The following is a 27,742-nucleotide window of genomic DNA, read 5'->3' on the forward strand; positions in this document are numbered from 1 at the left end:
TAATATGCACGTGGCAAATGTCCTTCCAATGTCCTCCTCTTGTGGGTAGCACTTGAGTGGACAGTAACTCACTCGACTTCAAATTATTACAGAAAGAGACCATCTTCTTCTACAGTGGGCACTCTTTCTTTGCAAACCGCCACCACCACTTAAACAATAGTGCAGTATTACAAACCATAGCATCTCCAACTCCTAACCCACCTAACTTCTTTGGAGCCTACACCAAATTCCATCTCACCAAAACCATACTATTCCTCCCATCCTCCTTGCTCCATAGAAAGCTTTTCTGTAAGGAGATCAATTTCTCAGCAACAGCCTTCGGCATCTTATATAAGCTCAAATAATACACTGGTAAGCTATTTAGAACTGATGTGATAAGCACCAACTTCCCAACTTTGTTCAGCACCATAGCTTTCCAAAGGCTTAGTTTCTCTTCCACATTGTCGATAATAGGCTTCCAGGTCTTGACCAACATCGGATTTTCTCCTAGAGGAATTCTAAGGTATTTAACTGGGAGGGTACATTCCTTAAAACCCCATAGTCTACACATACAATGTACCCACTACTCATCACAATTGACAGGAATCAAACTGGACTTATCAAAATTAATACTAAGCCCGGACATCAACTCAAACCACCGCAGCAGCCGCTTGTAATTCTTCATAGTCTCTTCTTCTGGTGGGCAAAACAGAATGGTGTCATCAGCAAACTGAAGATGTGATAGCTCCACATTGTCTCGAACAACCACCAAGGGAGAAATACGCCTATTCCTAACTGCCTCACCAACCATCCTATGCAGAACATCCACAACCAGCACAAAAAAAGGAGAGAGCGGGTCACCTTGTCTCAATCCCCTTTCCATTTTGAACGGTTTAGATGGCGAACCATTAATCAAGATCGACATAGAAGCTGTGGTCACAACTCCATAACCGACGCCCTCCATCTGCGCCCAGACCCCATCATTTGCAATACTACATCTACAAAGCACCACTTTACTCTCTCATATGCTTTTTGGAAATCGAGTTTGATTATGGCTGCCTCCTTTTTCCTCCTTTTGAGCCAGTGCACCGTTTCACACGCTATGAGGGTCCCATCATGAATTTTTCTACCCTTCACAAAAGCACTCTGAGTCTCTCCTACTAACCCCAACATTACTGATCTCATCCTCCTAACTAGCACCTTTGAAATAACCTTGTATACACATCCAACCATACTAATGGATCTCAGGTCTTTAATCTATTTCGCACCAATAAACTTAGGTGCCAGCGCCACCCAAGTAATATTGGAATCCACCGGTAGCCTGGATGTCTGAAAGAACCTCGTCACAACTGCCGTAAAATCTGACCCAATCTTATCCCAGCACCTCTTAATAAAATTCATGTTGTATCCATCACACCTGGCGCCCTAAAAGACTCACAATCTCATACTGTCTCCCTAATCTCCTCAGTCGATGGCATCGCCTCCAAGACCACAGAGTCTACCTCATCTATCTTCTCCACCAGACCATCTCTGAACCCCAACAAAGGAGAACCTTCCTGATGATATAGCTCTTTATAAAACTCTCTAATAACTATTTTTATTCTAGCTTGGTTCCTTACTAGTCTGCCATTAACGACTAGAGAATCAATCCTATTAATAAGGAATAGTAAAATGTGGATTCTATGGCACCTTTCATTGTGGTTTCTAAAATGCTTAACTTGATTTTATAAGTAAAAAATAAAATGTATAAAGTAAAAGTAAAATATTTAAAATTTATTAAATATTATTTTTTTATCTTTTTTAGTAAATTAGGCACCATGTCTTAGGTATCATAGCATTCACCAAAATAAAATATGTATTATCTTTTAAATTTTTATATAATATTTATTAATTATTTTTTATTTACCATAAATTTTATTAAATTAGATGAAGTTTTACTTCAAAATTAATTATCTAAGTAACGAACTTTTATAATAGTCATGCATGTTACAATAATTAATAATACAGATAAACACTGCTAATAAGTTTTAAATGATAAATTAATAAAAAGTTATATCATGTCTATTATTTGCCTAATAAAAATGTTCAAAGACATAATTATTGCCTTACTGTTCAATTTATAGCAAAGGTTGCGAGAACCAAACCGGTCAATAAATCGATGAGGTTATTAGTTTAATAGTTCATTAGTTCGACCGGGGTTCAATCGGAATTCAATCGGTTTAATAAAATATTAAATAAAATTATTAAAAAACCTAAAAATAATTTTAAATATATAAATTCAATAATTTCTAATTTAATAAAATTTAAAATTTTACATAATATATTCTGACTTCTGTTTTTATAACTGTTAAAATGATCAATCAAAATAAGTTCACAAGTTAAGCCTGGTTAGTGAAATGCTAATGTTTAAAAGGATATCTGGTGGACGAAATTGTGATTCTTATTCTTGGATCTGATTCATTGTAATTGGATTTTAGAAATTGGCACTGCTTATGTTCTTCACAACTCCGTTCAACTAACCAGCAAGTGTACTGGGTCGTCCAAGTAATAACCTTACGTGAGTAAGGGTCGAATCCACAGAGATTGTTGGTATGAAGCAAGCTATGGTCACCTTTGCAAATCTCAGTCAGGCGGATTAAACATTGATTTATGGGTTTCGAAAATAGAAAGAAATAAATAATAAAAAGGGATAGAAATACTTATGTAGATTCATTGGTAGGAATTTCAGATAAGTGGAATGGAGATGCTGTAGAGCTCTCGGACGCCTGCTCTCCTATTCCTTCTACCCAATCCTTCTTACTCCTTTCCATGGCAAGCTTTGTATAGGGGTTCACTATCAGCTGTGGCTACTTTCATTCCTCTCGGGGAAATAACCTGTGCGGCTGTCACTCGCACAGCTAACCAGTCTGGAGGCATCACCCATGGTTGATAGCTACATCCCATCCTCGCAGTGAAAGCTAATGCACGCACTCTGTCACAGTACGGCCAATCACCGGTTGGTTCCCGCTCCTACTGGAATAGAATCCCTCTTTTGCGTTTGTCACTAACGCCCAGCAGGTTAAAGTTTGAAGCACGTCACAGTCATTCATGAACGGAATCCTACTCGGAATACCACAGACAAGGTGAGACTTTCCGGATTCCCAGGATCCTACTCGGAACACCACAGACAAGGTTGGACTTTCCGGATCCAGATAAATGCCGCCATCCATCTAGCTTATACCGCGAAGATTCTGTTGGGGAATCTAAGAGATACACATTCAAGCTTCCTTGCATGTAGAACGGAAGTGGTTGTCAATCACGCGCGTTCATAAGTGAGAATAATGATGAGGGTTATTAACTCATCACATTCATCATGTTCTTGGGTGCGAATGAATATCTTGGAATAAGAATAAAAGAGGAATTGGATAAAAGAAAATAGAACTTCATTAATCTTTGAGGTACAGCAGAGCTCCACACCCTTAATCTATGGTGTGCAGAAACTCCACTGTTGAAAATACATAAGCAAGAGGTCCAGGCATGGCCGAATGGCCAGCCCCCTAAACGTGATCACAGGATAGAAAATACAATCCAGGATGTCTAATACAATAGTAAAAGGTCCTATATATACTAGACTAGCTACTAGGGTTTACATGAGTAAGTAATTGATGCATAAATCCACTTCCGGGGCCCACTTGGTGTGTGTTTGGGCTGAGCTTGATCAATCCACGTGTAGAGGCATTTCTTGGCGTCAAACTTCAGGTTATGACGTATTTTGGGCGTTTGACTCCGGATCATGACGTTTTTCTGGCGTTTTACTCCAGACAGCAGCATGTACTTGGCGTTTAACGCCAAGTTACGTCGTCATTCTTCGAATAAAGCATGGACTATTATATATTGCTGGAAAGACCTGGATGTCTACTTTCCAACGCCGTTGAGAGCGCGCCATTTGGAGTTCTGTAGCTCCAGAAAATCCATTTTGAGTGCAGGGAGGTCAGAATCCAACAGCATCAGCAGTCCTTTTGTCAGCCTTTTTCAGAGTTTTGCTCAAATCCCTCAATTTCAGTCAGAATTTACCTGAAATCACAGAAAAACACACAAACTCATAGTAAAGTCCAGAAATGTGAATTTAACATAAAAACTAATGAAAACATCCCTAAAAGTAGCTTGAACTTACTAAAAACTATATAAAAATAATGCCAAAAAGCGTATAAATTATCCGCTCATCACAACACCAAACTTAAATTGTTGCTTGTCCCCAAGCAACTGAAAATCAAATAGGATAAAAAGAAGAGAATATACTCTAAAGTCCAAAATATCAATGAATATTAATTTAATTACATGAGCGGGACTTGTAGCTTTTTGCTTCTGAACAGCTTTGGCATCTCACTTTTTCCCTTGTAGTTTAGAGGTATTGGCGTCTCTGGGGGAATTTAGAATTTTGGGATAGTGTTATTGACTTTCTTAGTTAAGCATGTTGATTCTTGAACACAGCTACTTATGAGTCTTGGCTGTGGCCCTAAGCATTTTGTCTTCCAGTATTACCACCGGATACACAAATGCCACAGACACATAACTGGGTGAACCTTTTCAGATTGTGACTTAGCTTTGCTAAAGTCCCCAATTAGTGGTGTCCAGAGCTCTTAAGCACACTCTTTGCTTTGGATCACGACTTTAACCACTCTGTCTCAAGCTTTTCACTTGGACCTTCATGACACAAGCACATGGTTAGGGACAGCTTGATTTAGCCGCTTAGGCCCGGATTTAATTTCCTTGGGCCCTCCTATCCATTGATGCTCAAAGCCTTGGATCCTTGCTTTAAAATTTTCGCCTCTTTTTTTTTTTCACTGCTTTTTCTTGCTTCAAGAATTAATTTCATGATGTTTTTCAGATCATCAATAACATTTTTCTTTGTTCCTCATTCTTTCAAGAGCCAACAATTTTAAACACTCATAAACAACAAGATCAAAAGACATATGCACTGTTCAATCATTCATTCAGAAAACAAAAATTATTGCCACCACATCAATATAATTAAACTAAATTCACTAATAATTTCGAAAATTATGTACTTCTTGTTCTTTTGAATTAAAACATTTTTCTTTTTAAGAAAGGTGAAGGACTAATGGAATTTATTCATAGCTTTAAGGCATGGTTACATACTAATGATCATGAAAGAAAGACACAAAACATAGATAAACATAATAATTAAAACCGAAAACAGAAAGAAATAAAGAACAAGGAATGAATCCACCTTTTAGGGGCGTCTTCTTCTTGAAGGACCAATGATGTTTTTCAACTCTTCTATGTCCCTTCCTTGCCTTTGTTGCTCCTCCCTCATTGCTCTTTGATCTTCTCTTATTTCTTGGAGAATGATGGAGTGCTCATGATGTTCCACCCTTAGTTGTTCAACATTATGGCTCAAATCCTCTAAGGAGGTGTTGAGTTGCTCCCAATAGTTGTTAGGAGGAAAGTGCATTCCTTGAGGCATTTGTTGATGATGCACTTCCTCATGTTCTTCTTGGAGGCCGTGAGGAGCTTCCCTTGTTTGCTCCATCTTTTTCTTTGTGATGGGCTTGTCTTCTTCAATGGAGACATCTCCATCTATGATAACTCCAGCTGAGTAACATAAATGGCATATAAGGTGGGGGAAGGCTAACCGTGCCATGTATGAAGGCTTGTCAGCTATTTTGTAGAGTTCATTGGAGATGACTTCATGAACCTCTACTTCTTCACCAATCATGATGCTATGAACCATGATGGCCCGATCCACAGTAACTTCAGATCGGTTGCTTGTAGGGATGATGGATCTTTGAATGAACTCTAACCATCCTCTAGCTACAGGCTTGAGGTCCAGTCTTCTTAGTTGGACTGGCTTGCCTTTGGAGTCTACTCTCCATTGGGCGCCTTCCACACATATGTCCCTAAGGACTTGGTCCAACCTTTGGTTAAAGTTGACCCTTCTTGTGTATGGGTGTTCATCACCTTGCATCATAGGCAAATGAAACGCCAACCTCACATTTTCCGGACTGAAATCCAAGTATTTCCCCCTAACCATTGTGAGATAATTCTTTGGGCTTGGGTTCATACTTTGGTCATGGTTTCTAGTGATCCATGCATTGGCATAGAACTCTTGAACCATGAGAATTCCGACTTGTTGCATGGGGTTGGCTAAAACTTCCCAACCTCTTCTTTGAATTTCATGTCGGATCTCCGGATACTCATTTTTCTTGAGTTTGAAAGGGACCTCAGGGATCACTTTCTTCTTTGCCACAACATCATAGAAGTGGTCTTGATGGCTTTTGGAGATGAATCTCTCTTTCTCCCATGACTCGGAAGTGGAAGCTTTTGCTTTCCCTTTCCCTTTTCTTGATGAAACTCCGGTCTTGGGTGCCATTGATGGTGAATGAAAAACAAAAAGCTTAGGCTTTTTACCACACCAAACTTAAAATTTGCTTGTCCCCAAGCAAGAAAAGAAAAGAAGAGTAGAAGAAGAAGAAGAAAATATAGTAGAGAGGGAGAAGAGAGGGTTCGGCTATGTGGGAGAATGTGGGGTTGTGTTGTGTGAAAATGGAAAAGAAAAGAAGGGTATTTATAGGGAGGGGGGAGGGTATAGGTTCGGCCATTTTGGGTGGGAATGGGTGGGAAATTGAATTTGAATTTTTATGGAGGTAGGTGGGGTGTATGGGGAAGAGGAGGTTGATGTGAATGGTGAATGGGTAAATTGGGAGGAGGAATTGAGGTGATTGATGAAGAAGATGTTGGGAATTGTGACATGGGGAATGAGATTTGGATTAGGAGAGTGTGAATAGGAGTAAAAGAAAAGGTAAGTGGGGATCCTGTGGGGTCCACAGATCCTGAGGTAGGAATCCTGTGGGGTCCACAGGTCCTGAGGTGAAAACAAATACCATTCTTTCACCATATAGGCATGTAACATGCCTTCATGTATCATTCTGGCGTTTAAACGCCCATTGATGCACGTTCTGGGCGTTAAACGCCCATGTGATGCTTGTTTCTGGCGTTGAACGCCAGTTTCAAGCTTGTTTCTGGCGTTCAGCGCCAGATTGTCCTCTGTGTGCGCATTCTGGCGTTAAACGCCAGGATGTAGCTTGTTTTGGGCGTTCAGCGCCAGAAAGATGCTCTGTTCTGGCGTTGAACGCCAGCCAGATGCTCCTTCTGGGCGCTGAACGCCAGCCTGTGCGTCCTCCAGGGTGAAAATTTTTTTCTTCTGTTTTTGACTCTGTTTTTAATTTTTTTGATTTTTTTCGTGACTCCTCATGATCATGTACCTAATTCAACACAAAATTAACACCAAAATAAAATAAAATAAAATTAGATAAATAAAATTGGGTTGCCTCCCAACAAGCGCTTCTTTAATGTCATTAGCTTGACAGTGCTCTGCAAGGTGATCAGGTCAATGTTAGTGTAGTCCCAACACCAAACTTAGAGTTTGGATATGGGGTTTGAACACCAAACTTAGAGTTTGGTTGTGGCTTCACAACACCAAACTTAGAGTTTGACTGTGTGGGTTCTTCTTGACCTTGAACTGAGAGAAGCTCTTCATGCTTACTCTCTTTTGTCACAGAGGGATTGCCATGTGCCTGAAACACAAGGTATTCTCCATTCAATTGAAGGACTAATTCACCTCTGTTGACATCTATCACAGCTCCTGCTGTGGCTAGGAAAGGTCTTCCTAGGATGATGCATTCATCATCTTCCTTCCTAGTGTCTAGGATAATGAAATCAGTAGGGATGTAAAGGCCTTCAACCTTCACTAGTACATCCTCTACTAATCTATATGCTTGCCTCACTGACTTATCTGCCAGTTGTAATGAGAACAAGGCAGGTTGTACCTCAATGATTCCCAGCTTCTCCATTACAGAGAGTGGCATAAGATTTATTCCTGATCCAAGATCACATAGAACTTTTTCAAAGCTCATAGTGCCAATGGTGCAAGGTATTAAGAACTTGCCAGGATCTTGTTTCTTTTGAGGTAGAGTTCTCTGAATCCAAGTATCTAGTTCACTAATGAGCAAGGGAGGTTCACTTTCCCAAGTCTCATTACCAAATAGCTTGGCATTCAGCTTCATGATAGCTCCTAAGTATTGAGCAACTTGCTCTCCAGTCACATCTTCATTCTCTTCAGAGGATGAATATTCTTCAGAGCTCATGAATGGCAGAAGGAGAATTAAAGGAATCTCTATGGTCTCTAGATGAGCCTCAGACTCCTTAGGATCCTTAATAGGAAACTCCTTCTTGCTTGAGGAACGTCCCAGGAGGTCTTCCTCACTGGGATTTTCGTCCTCCTCCTCTGTGGTGCATTCGGCCACTTTGATTAAATCAATGGCCTTGCACTCTCCTTTTGGATTTTCTTCTGTATTACTTGGGAGAGTACTGGGAGGAGTGTCAATGACTTTCTTACTCAGCTGGCCCACTTGTGCCTCCAAATTTCTAATGGAGGATCTTGTTTCATTCATGAAACTGAAAGTGGCTTTTGACAGATCAGAGACTATATTGGCTAAATTAGAGGTGTTTTGTTCAGAGTGCTCTGTCTGTTGCTGAGAAGATGATGGATATGGCTTACTATTATTCAGCCTGTTGCGTCCACCATTGTTAAAACCTTGTTGAGGTTTTTGTTGATCCTTCCAGGAGAAATTAGGATGATTTCTCCATGATGAGTTATAGGTGTTTCCATAAGGTTCACCTAAGTAATTAACCTCTGCCATGGCAGGGTTCTCAGGATCATAAGCTTCTTCAGAAGCTGCCTCTCTAGTACTGTTGGATGCATGTTGCAATCCATTCAGATTTTGAGAGATCATGTTGACCTGTTGGGTCAACATTTTGTTCTGAGCCAATATGGCATTCAGAGCATCAATTTCAAGAACTCCTTTCTTCTGAGGTACCCCATTATTCACGGAATTCCTCTCAGAGGTATACATAAACTGGTTGTTTGCAACCATGTCAATGAGTTCTTGAGCCTCTTCAGGCGTTTTTTTCAGGTGAATAGATCCACCTGCAGAATGATCCAGTGACATTTTCGAAAATTCAGAGAGACCATAATAGAATATATCTAATATGGTCCATTCTGAAAACATGTCAGATGGACATCTCTTGGTCAGCTGCTTGTATCTTTCCCAAGCTTCATAGAGGGATTCACCATCTTTTTGTTTGAAGGTTTGAACATCCACTCTCAGCTTGCTCAGCTTTTGAGGAGGAAAGAACTTATCTAAGAATGCAGTGACAAGCTTATCCCATGAGTCCAGGCTATCCTTGGGTTGTGAATCCAACCATACTCTAGCTCTGTCTCTTACAGCAAAAGGGAAAAGCAAGAGTCTGTAGACTTCAGGATTAACTCCATTTGTCTTTACAGTCTCACAGATCTGCAAGAACTCAGTTAAAAACTGGTAAGGATCTTCGGATGGAAGTCCATAAAACTTGCAGTTTTGTTGCATTAAAGCAACTAGTTGAGGCTTAAGCTCAAAGTTATTGGCTCCAATGGCAGGAATGGAGATGCTTCTTCCATCAAACTTGGACGTTGGCTTTGTGAAGTCACCAAGCATTCTCCTTGCATTATTATTATTTTCGGCCATCACCTCTTGTTCTAATGTTTCTGAAAGGTTGTTTCTGGATTGTTGTAATTTAGCTTCTCTTAATTTTCTCTTCAGAGTCCTTTCAGGTTCTGGATCAATTTCAACAAGAGTGCCTTTATCCTTGTTCCTGCTCATATGAAAGAGAAGAAAACAAGAAAAGAAAAAGGGATCCTCTATGTCACAGTATAGAGATTCCTTTATGTTAGTAGAAAAAGAAAGAGGTAGAAGAATGAAGAAGGGGGTTCGGTTTTTAGAAGAAGAGAGGTGAAGAGAAGTGTTAATAATTAATTAATTAAATAGAAGAGGAGAAGAGAAGGAAGAATTCGAAAATAAATTTGAAAAGATGGTTAGTGATTTTCGAAAATTATAATTAAAATTTAAACATGAAACAATTAATTAATTAAAAAGAATTTTGAAAAAGAGATGAAATATTTTCGAAAATTAGAGGGGGGAAAGTGGTTAGGTGGTTTTGAAAAAGATAAGAAACAAACAAAAAGTTAGTTAGTTGATTGAAAAAGATTTGAAATCAAAATTGAAAAAGATAAGAAGATAGTAAGTTAGATAAGATATTTTAAAATCAAATTTTGAAAAAGATAAATTTTTTGAAAAAGATAGGATAAAAGATAAGATAAAAGATTTTAATAAAAAGATATTTTGAAAAAGATTTAATTTTTAAAATGACTTAACCAACAAGAAACTACAAGATAAGATTCTAGAACTTAAAGATTGAACCTTTCTTAACAAGAAAGTAACAAACTTCAAATTTTTGAACCAATCACATTACTTGTTAGCTAATTTTCGAAAATATGATGTAAAGATAAGAAAAAAATTTTGAAAATAATTTGAAAAATATTTTTGGAATTTTCGAAAAATAATAAGAAATGAAAAAGATATGATTTTTGAAAAAGGCTTTGAAAAGATAAGATTTTTTAAAATTGAAATTTTGACTTAACTTGTAAGAAACAACTAATTTTGAAAATTTTTGACCAAGTCAACTCAAAATTTCGAAATTTTGGAGGGAAATAAGGAAAAGATATTTTTGATTTTTAAATTTTTAAAGAAAAACACAAAAATGACCCAAAACATGAAAATTTTGGATCAAGACACAAGATGCATGCAAGAATGCTATGAATGTCAAGATGAACACCAAGAACACGTTGAAGATCATGATGAACATCAAGAACATAATTTTGAAAAATTTTTGATGCAAAGTAAACATGCAAGACACCAAACTTAGAATTCTTTAATGCATGGAAAATATGAATGCAAAAATGCACATGAAAAACAACAAACAACATAAAACAAGAAAATATCAAGATCAAACAAGAGGACTTATCAAGAACAACTTGAAGATCATGAAGAACACTATGAATGCATGAGATTTTCGAAAAAAATGCAAGAAAAATTTTAAAAGCATGCAATTGACACCAAACTTAAAAATTAACACAAGAATCAAACAAGAAACACAAAATATTTTTTATTTTTATGATTTTCTAATTTTTTGGAATTTTTATTTCATTTTTTCGAAAATAATGTTTTAGAAAAACGAAAAATAAAAGAAAAATTTTTGAAAAAGATTTTTGAAAAGAAAAGTACCTAATCTGAGCAACAAGATGAACCGTCAGTTGTCCATACTCGAACAATCCCCGGCAACGGCGCCAAAAACTTGGTGGACGAAATTGTGATTCTTATTCTTGGATCTGATTCATTGTAATTGGATTTTAGAAATTGGCACTGCTTATGTTCTTCACAACTCCGTTCAACTAACCAGCAAGTGTACTGGGTCGTCCAAGTAATAACCTTACGTGAGTAAGGGTCGAATCCACAGAGATTGTTGGTATGAAGCAAGCTATGGTCACCTTTGCAAATCTCAGTCAGGCGGATTAAACATTGATTTATGGGTTTCGAAAATAGAAAGAAATAAATAATAAAAAGGGATAGAAATACTTATGTAGATTCATTGGTAGGAATTTCAGATAAGTGGAATGGAGATGCTGTAGAGCTCTCGGACGCCTGCTCTCCTATTCTTTCTACCCAATCCTTCTTACTCCTTTCCATGGCAAGCTTTGTATAGGGGTTCACTATCAGTTGTGGCTACTTTCATTCCTCTCGGGGAAATAACCTGTGCGGCTGTCACTCGCACAGCTAACCAGTCTGGAGGCATCACCCATGGTTGATAGCTACATCCCATCCTCGCAGTGAAAGCTAATGCACGCACTCTGTCACAGTACGGCCAATCACCGGTTGGTTCCCGCTCCTACTGGAATAGAATCCCTCTTTTGCGTTTGTCACTAACGCCCAGCAGGTTAAAGTTTGAAGCACGTCACAGTCATTCATGAACGGAATCCTACTCGGAATACCACAGACAAGGTGAGACTTTCCGGATTCCCAGGATCCTACTCGGAACACCACAGACAAGGTTGGACTTTCCGGATCCAGATAAATGCCGCCATCCATCTAGCTTATACCGCGAAGATTCTGTTGGGGAATCTAAGAGATACACATTCAAGCTTCCTTGCATGTAGAACGGAAGTGGTTGTCAATCACGCGCGTTCATAAGTGAGAATAATGATGAGGGTTATTAACTCATCACATTCATCATGTTCTTGGGTGCGAATGAATATCTTGGAATAAGAATAAAAGAGGAATTGGATAAAAGAAAATAGAACTTCATTAATCTTTGAGGTACAGCAGAGCTCCACACCCTTAATCTATGGTGTGCAGAAACTCCACTGTTAAAAATACATAAGCAAGAGGTCCAGGCATGGCCGAATGGCCAGCCCCCTAAACGTGATCACAGGATAGAAAATACAATCCAGGATGTCTAATACAATAGTAAAAGGTCCTATATATACTAGACTAGCTACTAGGGTTTACATGAGTAAGTAATTGATGCATAAATCCACTTCCGGGGCCCACTTGGTGTGTGTTTGGGCTGAGCTTGATCAATCCACGTGTAGAGGCATTTCTTGGCGTCAAACTTCAGGTTATGACGTATTTTGGGCGTTTGACTCCGGATCATGACGTTTTTCTGGCGTTTTACTCCAGACAGCAGCATGTACTTGGCGTTTAACGCCAAGTTACGTCGTCATTCTTCGAATAAAGCATGAACTATTATATATTGCTAGAAAGCCCTGGATGTCTACTTTCCAACGCCGTTGAGAGCGCGCCATTTGGAGTTCTGTAGCTCCAGAAAATCCATTTTGAGTGCAGGGAGGTCAGAATCCAACAGCATCAGCAGTCTTTTTGTCAGCCTTTTTCAGAGTTTTGCTCAAATCCCTCAATTTCAGTCAGAATTTACCTGAAATCACAGAAAAACACACAAACTCATAGTAAAGTCCAGAAATGTGAATTTAACATAAAAACTAATGAAAACATCCCTAAAAGTAGCTTGAACTTACTAAAAACTATATAAAAATAATGCCAAAAAGCGTATAAATTATCCGCTCATCAATATCCTATCACAAAAAGTTCAACATATTGAAATTTTAATTTATATCCATGCATTTAAATTCAGAGGCAAATTATTTGAGCACTTACATCCACCAATATAACTACCCATGAGAGTAGCAGCTATTTTCCAGTTATCAGAGCCGAGGGATCACATAGGCACTATTAGAAACGCCACTAAAGTACCAACAATTGTAGCCATTACCATCCACCACATGATTAAAAATCAAATTACTTTACAAATATCAGCTAAGAAAAAATGTTTAGGGAATGCTTTAAGTTGTTATCAGTATCACCTGAACCAAGTAAGAAAGCTAAGAGCAGCGTCCCGGTGGAACGCACCACTTGATGCAAGTTTGCTCTAAACAATAGCAATGGAATGGTTAAGGGTAGGAGAAACTCCAAGACAAGAGAATATGCTGGTGCTTCATATGGAAGTATTCCTAAATTGCTTGCTGCAAGCCCAACTAATGTGCTCACCAGAGCAGCACTTATCATGCTCCCAATCTTGGTTTTCTCTGACCTTACATTCCACACAAACATGTTGATATATACTTAATAGAATAGTTTATGTTACTCAGAAGTCAGAATATATATGACAGAAAATTCCATATACTTAACAGTCAATATGAACAAACTGAATTCAAATAAAAATTCAAAACATTAATATTTCAAAATTCAGCAGAATCATCAATAATACATCATATGCATGTTCAGAATAAATTTCAAATTTTAGAGGGATAGAGTCAGGAAAATAGAATCAGGGAGTGTTAGAGATTGAGACTTGAGACCAGAGAGGGTTGAAGGCTTGAATTAGAGAAGAAAAAATTTGAGAACTGAGAACTGAGATCTGAAACCTGAGAGGGTTAAAGCAGAGACTAAGACATGAAACACGAGAAAAGGTAGTCGCTTTGACTTCGAGACTCCACGTGAAGAAGAGAAGCAACGACGGTGAGACATGGTTTGGAGCATAGAAGCAGAAACAACGCCAACGAGGAAGGGCGAAGGAGGAACGACGAGGAGGGGAGAGCGACGACGACCCACAGCGAGGAGCAGTGAAGCGGCGAGAACCCACAGCGAGGAGCAGCGAAGCGGCGCGACCCACGGCGAGGAGCAGCGAAGAAGCGAAGATGAATAGATCATCTATGATTTATAAAATTTATGATATATTTGTTGTTGTAGAGATACTTAATCTTATTAATTAATTTTTACATAAAAATTTTGCTTAATATATTGGTAAATTAAATATTAATAAAATTTTTTAAAATATTATTTATATATTAAAATTAACTATAATATAATTGTGTATAATATATATGTTGTTTAGTTTATTTTTAATATATATTTTATATTTTAATATGTATTTTATATTAATAATTTATTTTGATAGTTGATCTTAATATATATATATATATATATAGAGAGAGTATAATTATAAAATTTTATCTATATAACAATATAAAAATATATGACTACGTTTTGTATACACTAAAATTAATTATCATAAAAAAATATATATTAAAATATAAAATATATATTAAAAATAAATTAAATTACGTATATATTTATATAAATATTATATAATAATTAATTTTAATGACTAATTTTAATATACAAATAATACTTTTAAAAAATATATAACGTGTAAATACATATTAAAATATAAATATATACATAATTTTAAGTACAAACCGTTGCATAATGAAAATTTGAATCTCATAATTATTTTTCTCTGATGAGTATTATTTTTATTAGACAATTTAGAAGTCTAAGAAAGAAAATATCTATAAATATAAGAATGAAAATTGTCCCTCTAATTTAATAATGTCATTCTCATTTATGCCTTTTTTATTGTTTAATTTTATTGCCACACCCACTCCCAATAAGAAATATAATGTATAAATAGCATAAATCTGAAAGTAAATATAGTGGTCTAGTGGATATCTATGCAGTGGCGAACAGGCTATCCCAGGAACCCACTTGGGTAATATTTCGTTTGCCAGTTAATAAATGCTTCTAGATTTTCGATATATAGTGGAAAATTTGGGTGGGTATGGGTGCATTAAGGAATCGTCTGAAGGTGATGATAACAACAACATTCTTTTCGTTTTTTCTTTGGGAAAGTTGTTTAATTACGAATCATTGTTTTTTTCTAATCAAAAGAAAAAAAAAAAAACAAAACACTACTAAAACTAACGTTATTGTTTGGAAAATTGACATTAAATTTATATGATAAAATATTATTTTGATCCAAATATTTGAACTGAAAATCAAAATAATATTTTATCATTTGTAATGAATAAATAATAAATTTTCACCATAAAAAATTATGATAAAATTGACTACTAAAGAATTAAACTAATTATATAGTATATACTCAAATGATAAATATTCGACAAAATATCCAATGATAATTTTTTTTATTTTGTAAAAAAAGCACATTAAATTTTTAAATTATGCCTTCTATTATTATCTTCAATTTTCTACTATATATGTCACATTTTAAGTCTGAACGCGATTGCGGTGACATAGATCTAAGAAATGAGCTTCAATCTCAATTAATATAAACTATTAAGGCGCTTAAATTGAAGTTTAACTCAATGTGAATTTGGACCATAATCATAAATAAACAAAAAAAAAAGCACATTTCAAAATTTCACTTAGATATGAAAAATTTTTATCAATTTGATTCAAAGTTTACAAATCAACAAATGCGAGCACTACTACATTTTGAAGATTTAGTAACATTTTTCTTTTAATATTTATTAAAATATTAGTAATGGTCATAAAATTAAATATTAAGTAATATTTATTTATAAATGTTAGTAAACATATTTAATTTTTTAAAAAGTGTTACCTTTTTCTAATTACTTATTCACATTTACAGAAACAAACAAAACTCACTGTTCACAAAATCAAAATTTCTGCTCATATCCAAATCTCGCTTACTGTTCAATCTAATCACTTATTCCTTCGTGCGTTTGCTGGCTTTTGTTCGATCTGCTCTTGCTCTTTTCTTGATCTCGCTCTGGCTCAATCTCGACTCTCGATATCTCTCTGGTGAGGCTGCAATCTTTGAACTCTCTCAAATCTCAATTCTCCTAAGACCATCTCCAGTAAGAAACTCATCTCAGTTCCTATTTATGGTCCACTTGTCATAAAAAGTAACTTCACATCAGTTTTTGCGTCATAAACAGTAAATAGGAACTCAAAGCATCTCTTTCTTCTCCATTAGAAGGAACTAACTTTAGTCCCTATTATGGTCCCACTTGATTAATTAATTAAAAGACTTAAAATTAATGTAATTAATTTTTTTAATAATATTATTTAAATTTACAAATTTAAAAATAATTCACTATTAAAAGATATTAATATTAAATAAATTCATATATAACAATAATACATAATATATAATTCGGGATTACACTAATTTATAGTTTTGTGTTTACAACGGCTAATTTTAATAATATCGTTAGCATTTTAAATTTTAAAATTAAAAATAACCAACTCAACTAAAAATGATTTTGTAAGGTGTAAAAATTAAATTTATTTTTTAATATAAGTAAATTTAATTAATTATAATTTAATATAATAATATAAATAATATTTAATATTAATTATGATATAAATAATTAATATACATTATTAATTAAATAGAAATTTAATTATTTAATCTAATTAATTATTAAAATTATTAATAAATTAATTATGATTTAATTATTTAATTAATTATTAATTAAATAAAAATATAATTATTTAATATGATTATTTATTATAATTATTACTAACTTAATTATTATTTAATTATTTAATATAATTATTTAATTATTTCAGATTTTATATTATTATTTTTTTTATAATAACTTGCCAAGTGGTAAGTTATTATTGGTTGATTTGAGTCCCTGTTTAAAGGAACTCCCTCACCTTGAGACCCGTGCAGGAACTCAACCCTTCTTCCCTCCAATGGTGCTTTTCTGCTTTTGTCAGAAAATAGGGCCTCAAGATCCACCCATTGGAGTTGTTCTAAGTCATCACTGCTTCTCTGTCCTCCTCGTTGTAAGTGATTCTGATTGCCGTTCACAGTCGTTGTCGCCGTCATCCTGCAGGTAGGTCATCCTTCGATCCTCAATGTGTTAATTTATGTTACGAATTCGTGGCCAACCTCTAATTTAGTGCTTTTTAATTCTGGAATATGTTAATATATGCATTGATTTTGATTATAAATTATGATTACTTTAGTTGATTTTCAAGAAATTAAATTCCCTATGTTTAGCACTATGGAATTCAAACAAATTTTAGTTTAAGACTTCTGATTTCTCCATTTTTCATTCCTCAATTCTTTCAAGGGCTTCGATTCCCTTTTTTTTTGGGGAAGATTTTCTAGGGCTTCTTACTCTAAAACTATTGGAAGATGTGGTTTCGATTCTTCGAATAAAGTTCAAGGAATTGTTTCTTCGAATAAATTAATTTATGCATTAATATTTGAGAATCTTTGACGAGCCTTGCAGGAGGTACAAAGAGCTGCAAAAACTACTTCTAAAGGTAGTTGTAGTCATTGACAATTTTGTTGACAATTTTGTATTTTTTTTCTGAATATTTCAGAATTTATTTGATTTATGTATACTACTATGAAGTTTAAATTTTAGCTCGTCCTTTATTCTAAATCTTAAAAATCGTCAGTGTTCTTGTCTGTTAATTGGTTTTTAAATGAGGTATGGTTTAAAATAATTGTTGCTTCACAGTTTTCACTAGTTTTGTGTCCTTGCATAATTTTTGAATTGTAAACTAAGATAAACTCTTGCTTTGAGCAATCCTGAAGGCTTTTTATGGTTGCTACTTTCTTATAAGCACCAGTTTTTAGCTCTCAATTATTTCTTTTTAAATTTTTTAAAACTAAAATACTGTTGAAATTTGATTAACTTGTTTTGATTGAAAGAAAAAAATTGGAGTTTCATGTTTAAATAGGCTAAATATATCAGATAATTAAATTTGTTAATTGCTTATTCAGGTATTTTATGACCTTTATGTGGTCAAATATATCAGATAGTTAAATTTTGCCAATTTTATTGTGCATAGAATAATAAAAAGAAAAGTGGGGATGGAATTGGAGTTATTTTAAGTTGGGGGAGGAACGAGTGAAGATTTATTTTGGGGAAGCAATTAAGCAAAGCAAGAATGGTAGCTTTTTTCTATAAATATTTTATCGCCGAAGGTAATGGGGGGGGTGAAGAGTAGAATCTCTTTTTCGGGGAGAAGCTTTTTCTTTTGGAAAAATCAAGGCCGTTATATATGCAGTGATATATGGGGAAGAAAAACTATCCTAAGGTCTTTGTATAGTTTTTATATTTAGCAGATTGTTATTATGGATTACTATTATTATTGTTATTGTTGTTGCATCTATCCCCCCTTGCATTTTACTAATCTCATTTGATGTATGTCTAATATGTAGGAACCAAGTTCTATGGCTCCTGTAATTCAAATTATAGTTAAAATTTGGACAAAAATAACCTTTTAATAAAGTACCTATTATGGTAGAAACAATGACATAAAGGTAATTATCGGAGTTTAATTCAAATATAGAATAAAATATGTAACAAAGCTTATTCTTATGTTTCAAATATGTATATAATTAAATTGATCATGCAAGAATATATAATAAAAGAATAATTTTCATAATTTGATTAGAAGTATAATTTTCGCTTTTATTTTTATTCTAGGGACACTTTAGTATACGGACACAATAAGTATGGTTCCATTTATGGTCAACAGTAGTAAAGAAAAAGCAGAGAAGATGAGTTCTTACAAATGATCAACATTCTGCCACTCATTTTTTGAAATTAATATTAGAGCATTATTTTTTCTTTCAGTGATTCAAACTGTACAAATAGTTCATTTTTAAATAAGTCGAACTCAACGCATAAAGTTCATTAAATAAATTAAGCTTGAAAACATAAATATTCTCTTAATAAATCAAATAATACAATTTCTCAAATTCAAATGTTTTTAAATAACTTTACAAACAAGAGTAGGATTTTGTAGAAATTTCGGCAGCACCTCTCCTAAAACTTGGACTTTTGCCACCCGGTTCGGGTCCCAACTAAACCGTTCCTCATTTCTTTTCAACAACTCAAAACTAGAAATCAATTTAAAGCAAGCTAAATCCAACAATTGCCTCAGTGGCGTATCTCAAGGAAACCATTTCAAAATCAACTCAATATCAACCGATTTAACTCATTTCCAAAGCTTTAAAGAATCGGTTCAGCAATAAATCATTTGTCCAAAACCAAGTCAATTAAAGTAAACCAAGCTGAATTCAATAGTACATTCTATTTTTCACATTCCCAAGAAAATTAACTCAAATCAATCCTCAACGGATTAAACTCGATTTCAAAGCTTTAAAGAATCAACTTCAAAACATTACATTTCACAAGCCGCACAACAATTCGGCCAAATTAACATCCATAATCATTCGAGTCAATCAAATAATACATAAGGCAGATACAATCACCAAATACACAATATCTCACATCAGTATCCATATGTAATAATTCCAATACAGAAAACATAGTGTTTGGAAAGCGCCCCTACCTCAAAACGCAAATTCCATAACCCAAACGCCTCATAAGTTCTTTCCGCCTCGACCCGAAATCAACAGTCAAAATCCCGGCAACCAAAACCTCGGTTCCAAGCCACTTTCGGAACAGTCTCAACAACTCTAATCGCAACATACAACAACTAAAACTCAATCGTACAGCAATTAATGCCACAAACCTCAACGTGAGATAACATAATAGTAACGAAAGGGCTTTCAAATCAAAACGCTTACCGAACTGAAGAAAGAGCGGCTGAACCGAAATAGCGGCGGTCTCTGAACCGGTTCGGCGGCAGCCCGGCAGCCACCTCAAACGGTAGTGGCAATCGGACTCCGGCAATGAAGACTGAAACCCACATACAGAAACGGTAAGGCTTCCGAAATCTTAAACGAACGAAAACCGAATTCAAAACCCTTACCGGCAGAGTTTTCTGGTGACTACGGCGAAGTTTTCCGGCGACAGAAGCTCTGTTACGGCGGTGCAGCTCCCAGCAGCAGAGGTGACGGAGCGCGCGACTGCGACAGTAGCTTCGCGATGCACGGTGACGCCTCCCCACTTCCCTCCACCGTGAGATCTCTTTCTCTCGCTCTCTGTTCGAAAGGCTGCGATGCAACTGAGCGGCGGCATGGCTTGTTGGCGACGGCGATACGGTTACGAGCTCGACGGCGGCGCACGACAACGGTGCTGCGACGACCGCGGTGAGCTGGACGCGGGTTGGGCGGCGATGGGCTCCTTCTCGCACTATCTCTCTTCTTGGCTTAGCTCTGATTCGCGATGGCACACACTCTCTCTCTCTTCCCTTCGACGGCGACTACGAGAAGCACGGCAGTTGGCCGTGGCGGCGGCGGCGCTGGTCACGGTCTCCCTCTCCTCTCAGATCTCAGATCTCTCTCGATTCGGGTCTTCCTCTGCGAAGGCAACGGCGGCGGAGCCAAGTCCCCCGCTCCGGATTCACTCTTCCCTCTCTTCCCCTATGCCCCCTTGGTTCTCTTTCTTTCATGGAAATCAAAGGAAACTGTGTATTGACGCTGCTGTTAGAAAGGAGGGGCTGCAGCAGTTTGGGGAAACCGGGTCAGGGGAACCGGGTAGGGTTTTTAGGGTTAGGGTAAAATTGGGTTCAATGGTAATTTTGTAATTTCAAATAAATGTAGGGGTAATAAAGTAATTAAAAACCCAAATTAAATCCAACACTAATTGTATATAGAAAAATGCTATTTGCTCATTAATTTTACAAATCATTTTCAATAGAAAACCCAGAACTAAAAATTAGAAATTATATAATTAATTTCTCTATTTTTCCAAAATAACAGTATTAATATTTAAAATATTACTTATTTAATCCAAATCATACAAAATCCTTATTATTTCATAACTATCAACTTTATAATATAATTATAGAAAATAATCCAATAATCATCAAATTGGATAATAATCATAACTCGTCTCAAATTTAATAAATCAAAACTTGCCTTAAATATTTTTAATAAAATAATTTCTGAAATTAAGGTTACAAATAACCATATGATTTGAGACTTACTCACAAAAAGACTTTTTAAAGGTTCTGGGTCTTACATTCTACCCACCTTATAAAAATTTTCGTCCTCGAAAATTGATACAAAACGAAAGAAATCTCACAGTTCACCCTTAAACACATTTAAAGAAGAAGCAAAAATATCTCAAAATATAAGCATATATACGGTTTTCAAATACTTGGATGGTCGTATGCATAAGGATACAAAGGTAGGAGTGTGATTGCAAAGCAAACGTTACAAGATAGGCTCAATGCATAAGGTCATATGATCTTAAGGCTTTACAAACACTTGAGGTGCCAAAATAGGGTGCAAATCAAGATAGGCGTTCACAAAGCAAAGTGGCAATTAGTGTGGTAAAAGGCTGCAAAGCATGTTGGTATTTAAACAGCGGCATAACGTTCGCTGACAAATCTCGTTCCCACTTCAGAACTTCAATTTTCCAACTCCACCAATCATTTTACAACCTCATAGCCAATCATAAGCCTAACAACCGCAAACCCGTTCGCAAGGAACAAAACACCCACAACTCATAGCGTTGCACACCTACCACTCCAGTTTCCGTATACACATATCACGTCTTAAAGAACTAACGCATCGCATTACTACGTCTACAAGTCGCACGTGATATCAAAACAATTCTCGAGTCTACTCAGAAGGATACAGGGTTCTAGCAAGGAGAAACAATGTCAAGAATAATGCCGTTAGATTTGAGAGAATGTATCCAATCCCAGACAACAAGGATTATCAAGCAAATGAAGTTTGCTAGAAATAAATCAATTGACAACCTCAAAGATAACCCTTGGATCAAAGAAATTTAATAAGACCAATAAGCAGAAAAATCAGTGCATTAGTTTGAAACAATTTCAAGCTGAGCCGAAAAAGCATGAGGTTTGCAGAAAAGAAGATTTCAAACCCAAGAAAAAGCTCACAGAACTCAAGAGCATGATTAAAAAACTTCCGAATGCATTGTTCACAAAAGAATAAAAAACTTGCAAAAAAATCACTTTGCAATTTAGAAAAAAAGTTAAGTAACAAACATTCTCCAAGAGAATAACAAAAGCAATAACGTGGCTTTGCTGTAATACAATTTTATGTTGAAGCAGATCATGCAGAATTTTAAAAACAAAATGCACACAAGTTTGGCTAAGAGCTAAAATATTTTCCCAAATATTTTAGAAAGATAATTAGATGCACAACTTAACCAAAAGCAATTTATAAAAACCCGGAAGTAATCAAATGCTGGTTCAAAAATCTTCAAAGTCCATATTCCAACAAGCGTGTATAAAAATCTTAGCAAGGTCAAAAGAGAAAGTTAAGCTCTATTTAGAAAAGAAAATCCGAAGTAAAAGTTTGCTTATAAATTGGTAAAGGAATTAAGTGTTGCGTTACAAACAAACCGGTTTCCACTAAACAAGAAAGCCTTCAAAACTTCATTTAAAACAGCGCTTGCCAACTCTAAAACAACTTGTCAAAATTGAACAATGGTTTTAATTATAACCAAACAACCGAAAAATAAGTTCGATTTGGAACTTCTTCACAGAGAATTCAATCTGCTTTATAAAATTCAAAACAAGATTCCAAATGTATACTTGAAATCACCATCTCACAATAATATTCAAGAAGATTAGGACATACTTGAAAAGGAGTCAAGTCATACGAGAAAGAATCATAAATCAAGATAGTTAAAACAAGATCCACTAGGCATGAGACATCAGACAAGCTTTCAATTGATCCAAAGAATACAAAGTCATAGGAAAAGACAACTCAATCATTAGTAATCCTTCAAGGATAAATCTTTGACTAAAAACTCTTGTAAAGACAATGAGAGAATAAACGATGCACTATTTTGAAACGAATCAAACTGACTCATATAAGAATGAAATCCACAAGAGAAGGAAAACCAAGATCAATGATAATGTTCACAAATTGTAAAAAGATTAGAAAAAAATAAGGTCAAGTATGACATTCATAGAGATAAAAAGCTTAATAAGGAACGAGTCCGTTCATAAGAAGAAGGCTATGAGTCCAACACTTTCAAAAGAACAACAATGTCATAAACCATATAGCATGCTAAATCAACTCAATTTAAAATAAGTGAAGTAAAGCTTATCAAACGAAACTCAACCGAAAAAATGAAAAATTCTTTCTTTCCAAAATTTTGAAAAATATCCAAATACATAATCAAATGAAAATGTGCATTGGAACTATAGTAAAATTACTAGAAAGTCAAATTGTAATTTAAGGTAAATGCAATTCCATAAACCAGTAGAAATACAGGCGAGATATTAAAAATAGATAGTTGCTAAGCGGTATGAGTAATCTTCAAAATTTCATATATAGACAAGTATATATATCTATTCAACAGCAATTCTCATAAAATCTCAAAATTGGCTGTGCTCACTGTCAAATAAGAGAAAAACTGAATCAACGAGTTCTCTAAGAATGGGCTCGGAATCCAGAGTTAAAATGCACAACGCGATAGGATAAGTTCAAAGGTATAGCAAGGAATACATAAAAAAAAGAACTCAAACAGAGAAAGACATATATAACAACGATTTCAAACAAGCATATGCACTTAGGATCAAATAAAAATGCATATGAATAGAGGAATAGAGTGGAACATCAAACTACTTTTCAAGAGGAGTAGCAAACGAGAACTTCAAGTTAGGACATGAAAGAACAGGTCGACTCGAGCAAAATCCAAGATACACAACTGAATAGCCTCGAGAAATAGTTTCTAACGTTCCCGAAACCAGCGATTCGCTTTACCCAAAACTCGTATATCATCTATGATAATCCATTAGTGCTTTCATATACATAATTCACTAGTATTAAGCCGGCCAAACTTAATACCAAGAATCATGCAATGCAAGACTAACAGCGTTAACCAATAGACCGTCATGTGCATAAAGCTCTAATTCTCGTCATTTGACAAGACCTAATACATGACAAACGCTCAGAGTATGCAACTGAAGCATAGTCGGTCCATTCCTCAGGCTCTACAGGAAAGACCGCTCTAATACCATAATGTAACACCCTAACTACCAAGACTTACGCTTCCGGCTGCGCAACTCTGATAGCTCGGACATTACGATGACACTTATACTATTTAATACTAAAATATGAGCCTGTTTAAAACTTTAAACCGCAATACCGCTCCCAAGAATACTTTTGCTATACAACGTACATCCATACATGCCATACAACTTACAGAAACTCATAAAGAGTACATCCATATATATATATATATATATATATATATATATAAATAATATTACAAACATTATCCAATACAATTCCTATCCCTCTTACAGAATATATCAAGATAAAGGCGAGGGTACAAAAATAATAATCTAATGCAATACAGAGCATCTCAATAACAAATAAATAAACTCTTCGTAACTTCTGCGCCCAAATCCTGAAAGGGGAAAAATGTAGGGGGGTGAGAACATCATCCTCGAAAGGGTTCTCAGTAGAGGATTTTTTGGGAATTACTGTAATAGGATACATGAAGATAAACCGTACCAGTGATTAATAACCGTCTTATGCCTCTTTTCAAAAACAACAGTTTACAATAAAAGTAAAGTCATAAATCTTTTTTTTTTGAAAGAGAAACCGTTCAATCCTTAAATCATCAAAAGCTTTTCAAAAAGGTTTATCTATACTGAACCAAAATAGCCTTTCATAGTTTTCCAAACCAGAAACATAAAACCGGAATCAACCTTCGGTCCATCTCAATTCAACCACGGCCCTAAGCCCAAAAAATCCAATCCAACAACCAATCACCACAAACCAACAGAGTCTTAGTTGCAAATACAGATAGGAAGTTCAAGCACAAACAAACAGTTACAGCAAGTAGAACAAGTAGAAGGTAATCACAAGTAATCACATAGGCAAACCAAGTACAATATGCACACCCAAACAATGTCACATAGATGCATATAATGCATGCCTGTCCCTAGTGGCTGATGATATCATCTGTCGGTTATAGAGCCAACCCGACAAGTCCTGGTAGCTAACCATTGGACTGTTCCTCTGTCGTGTCTCCCCAACTCGAGTTATACTCAATATAAACTTGATCATAATCATGATCCATATCCATTACCCTCACTGGTGAATATTTATGGGGGTGAGCTCATCCGAGAATTTCACAGTGCCCGGTCACCCTGACGACATAGGGTCAAAAGAGCTTCGAGTCTCCACCTGGAGCACGTGGTGGCTAGCCACTGCTTCCTCCCAGGGAAACTCTTATCTCCGATAGTGGAAGTGCAACATCACAACTTATCAATGTTTCAGCATAAATGCTTTCATTCTCAATCATGGATCAACATTCATCTCAGCCATCCGGCTCACGGTTCAATCCAGAACCAGCCAATATTCATATCATACACAGCCATTCCAGCTCACAACAAAACAGCACTTCCACATTCAAAATCATCAAATTCATGAAATCGGCATTTAAGCCATAAATCATTTTCTCTATTCATTTCGCTTTGAAATCAAGTTTCAACTCTTTTCAGCCTTGGCTTTAGAAATCTCGTTTCTCAAATCATCTCAGGCTCATAAGCCAAATTTTCTAAAAGTGAGTTCCCTTTTTAAATCAAAGCCACTCTCGGCATTCTCTTTCCAAAACTTTCAAAACCATGGAAAGTTAAAGATTCATTTTAGGAACATTCAAAATCACTCATCCAACAATGAGATTTTATAACAAAAGTTTCTTGCCAGATTCCCAAGTCTTTAGAGAAGGTCAACTTATATAATTTCCTTAAAATTCATTGAAACTCTTAAAATCATAGATTCTCGATTCAAGTAAATAAAACTGAATTTTTTATGAAACCGATCATACAAAATCACAAGTTCCAACCCGGTCCAAAAATCAACTCATTTGAAACGGAACCGGTTTATTTGAATCAAACCACTTTCAGGTTTCTTTTTGGAACCCATTTTTCTAACTCTTTCAAAAATGCCTCAAACTTGATTACTCAATCAAAAGTATAAATTCCTTTAAAATCACTAAAAGCTCCTTTTTTTATATTGAAATCAATATTAGAGCATCACTCTTTCCTTCAGTGATTCAAACTGTACAAATAGTTCATTTCTAAATAAGCCGAACTCAACGCATAAAGTTCATTAAATAAATTAAGCTTGAAAACATAAATATTCTCTTAATAAATCAAATAATACAATTTCTCAAATCCAACCCTTTTTAAATAACTTTACAAATAATAGTAGGATTTTGTAGAAATTTCGGCAGCACCTCCCCTAAAACTTGGACTTTTGCCACCCGATTCGGGTCACAACTAAACCGTTCCTCATTTCTTTTCAACAGCTCAAAACTAGAAATCAATTTAAAGCAAGCTAAATCCAACAATTGCCTCAGTGGCGTATCTCAAGGAAACCATTTCAAAATCAAGTCAATATCAACCGATTTAACTCATTTCCAAAGCTTTAAAGAATCGGTTCAGCAATAAATCATTTGTCCAAAACCAAGTCAATTAAAGTAAACCAGGCTGAATTCAAGAGTACATTCTATTTTTCACATTCCCAAGAAAATTAACTCAAATCAATCCTCAACGGATTAAACTCGATTTCAAAGCTTTAAAGAATCAACTTCAAAACATTACATTTCACAAGCCACACAACAATTCAGCCAAATTAACATCCATAATCATTCGAGTCAATCAAATAATACATAAGGTAGATACAATCACCAAATACACAATATCTCACATCAGTATCCATATGTAATAATTCCAATACAGAAAACATAGTGTTTGGAAAGCGCCCATACCTCAAAACGCAAATTCCATAACCCAAACACCTCATAAGTTCTTTCCGCCTCGACCCGAAATCAACAGTCAAAATCCCGGCAACCAAAACCTCGGTTCCAAGCCACTTTCGAAACAGTCTCAACAACTCTAATCGCAACATACAACAACTGAAACTCAATCGTACAGCAATTAATGCCACAAACCTCAGCGTGAGATAACATAATAGTAACGAAAGGGCTTTCAAATCGAAACGCTTACCGAACCGAAGAAAGAGCGGCTGAACCGAAATAACAGCGGTCTCTGAACCGGTTCGGCGGCAGCCCGGCAGCCACCTCAAGCGGCAGCGGCAATCGGACTCCGGCAATGAAGACTGAAACCCACATATAGAAACGGTAAGGCTTCCAGAATCTTAAACGAACGAAAACCGAATTCAAAACCCTTACCGGCAGAATTTTCTGGTGACTACGGCGAAGTTTTCCGGCGACAGAAGCTCGGTTACGGCGGCGCAGCTCCCAGCAGCAGCGGTGACGGAGCGCGCAACTGCGACAGTAGCTTCCCGATGCACGGCGGCGCCTCCACTCTTCCCTCCACCGTGAGATCTCTTTCTCTCGCTCTCTGTTCGAAAGGCTGCAATGCAACTGAGCGGCGGCATGGCTTGTTGGCGACGGTGATGCGGTTACGAGCTCGACGGCGGCGCACGACAACAGTGCTGCGACGACCGCGGCGAGCTGGACGCGGGTTGGGCGGCGACGGGCTCCTTCTCGCACTATCTCTCTTCTTGGCTCAGCTCTGATTCGCGATGGCACACACTTTCTCTCTCTTCCCTTCGACTGCGACTACGAGAAGCACGG

General features: G+C 36.0%; 2 protein-coding genes across 2 annotated transcripts; both read right to left on the reverse strand.

The window, feature by feature from the left end:
• Positions 1 to 217: 217 nt before the first annotated feature.
• On the reverse strand, positions 218 to 14,138 carry LOC130939873 (uncharacterized). The gene is made up of 6 exons (XM_057867938.1): positions 13,853 to 14,138; positions 13,476 to 13,549; positions 13,292 to 13,356; positions 1,428 to 1,509; positions 639 to 943; positions 218 to 542 (listed from the first exon to the last, which is right to left on the reverse strand). The coding sequence occupies exons 1-6, from the start codon at positions 14,136 to 14,138 to the stop codon at positions 218 to 220; spliced, it is 1,137 nt and encodes a 378-aa protein (XP_057723921.1).
• A 1,701-nt stretch (positions 14,139 to 15,839) lies between these two features.
• On the reverse strand, positions 15,840 to 27,543 carry LOC130939874 (uncharacterized). Its single transcript, XM_057867940.1, has 8 exons — positions 27,358 to 27,543; positions 27,150 to 27,261; positions 26,920 to 27,038; positions 20,007 to 20,399; positions 19,822 to 19,933; positions 19,584 to 19,710; positions 16,920 to 17,095; positions 15,840 to 16,132 (listed from the first exon to the last, which is right to left on the reverse strand). The coding sequence occupies exons 1-8, from the start codon at positions 27,541 to 27,543 to the stop codon at positions 16,029 to 16,031; spliced, it is 1,329 nt and encodes a 442-aa protein (XP_057723923.1). The 3' UTR covers positions 15,840 to 16,028.
• Between the last annotated feature and the right edge of the window lie 199 nt (positions 27,544 to 27,742).

The sequence above is a fragment of the Arachis stenosperma genome, chromosome 7, assembly GCF_014773155.1.
Source record: "Arachis stenosperma cultivar V10309 chromosome 7, arast.V10309.gnm1.PFL2, whole genome shotgun sequence".
NCBI classification, from domain to species: Eukaryota; Viridiplantae; Streptophyta; class Magnoliopsida; order Fabales; family Fabaceae; genus Arachis; species Arachis stenosperma.

Excerpts from the sequence above, each read along its gene's own strand:
- LOC130939873 (XM_057867938.1), bottom strand. The coding sequence starts at position 14,138 with ATGATCTATTCATCTTCGCTTCTTCGCTGCTCCTCGCCGTGGGTCGCG. Across the intron at positions 1,510-13,291 it reads AGCTTTCTTACTTGGTTCAG|AGATGGTCTGGTGGAGAAGA; the intron begins GTGATACTGATA and ends GTTGGGGTTCAG. Across the intron at positions 543-638 it reads AATTACAAGCGGCTGCTGCG|ACTATGGGGTTTTAAGGAAT; the intron begins GTGGTTTGAGTT and ends TTGTATGTGTAG.
- LOC130939874 (XM_057867940.1), bottom strand. The coding sequence starts at position 27,543 with ATGCCGCCGCTCAGTTGCATTGCAGCCTTTCGAACAGAGAGCGAGAGA. Across the intron at positions 20,400-26,919 it reads GTTTGGGTTATGGAATTTGC|TCGCCGTCGAAGGGAAGAGA; the intron begins GTTTTGAGGTAT and ends TGCTTCTCGTAG. Across the intron at positions 19,934-20,006 it reads GTCACCAGAAAACTCTGCCG|TCTTCATTGCCGGAGTCCGA; the intron begins GTAAGGGTTTTG and ends TGTGGGTTTCAG.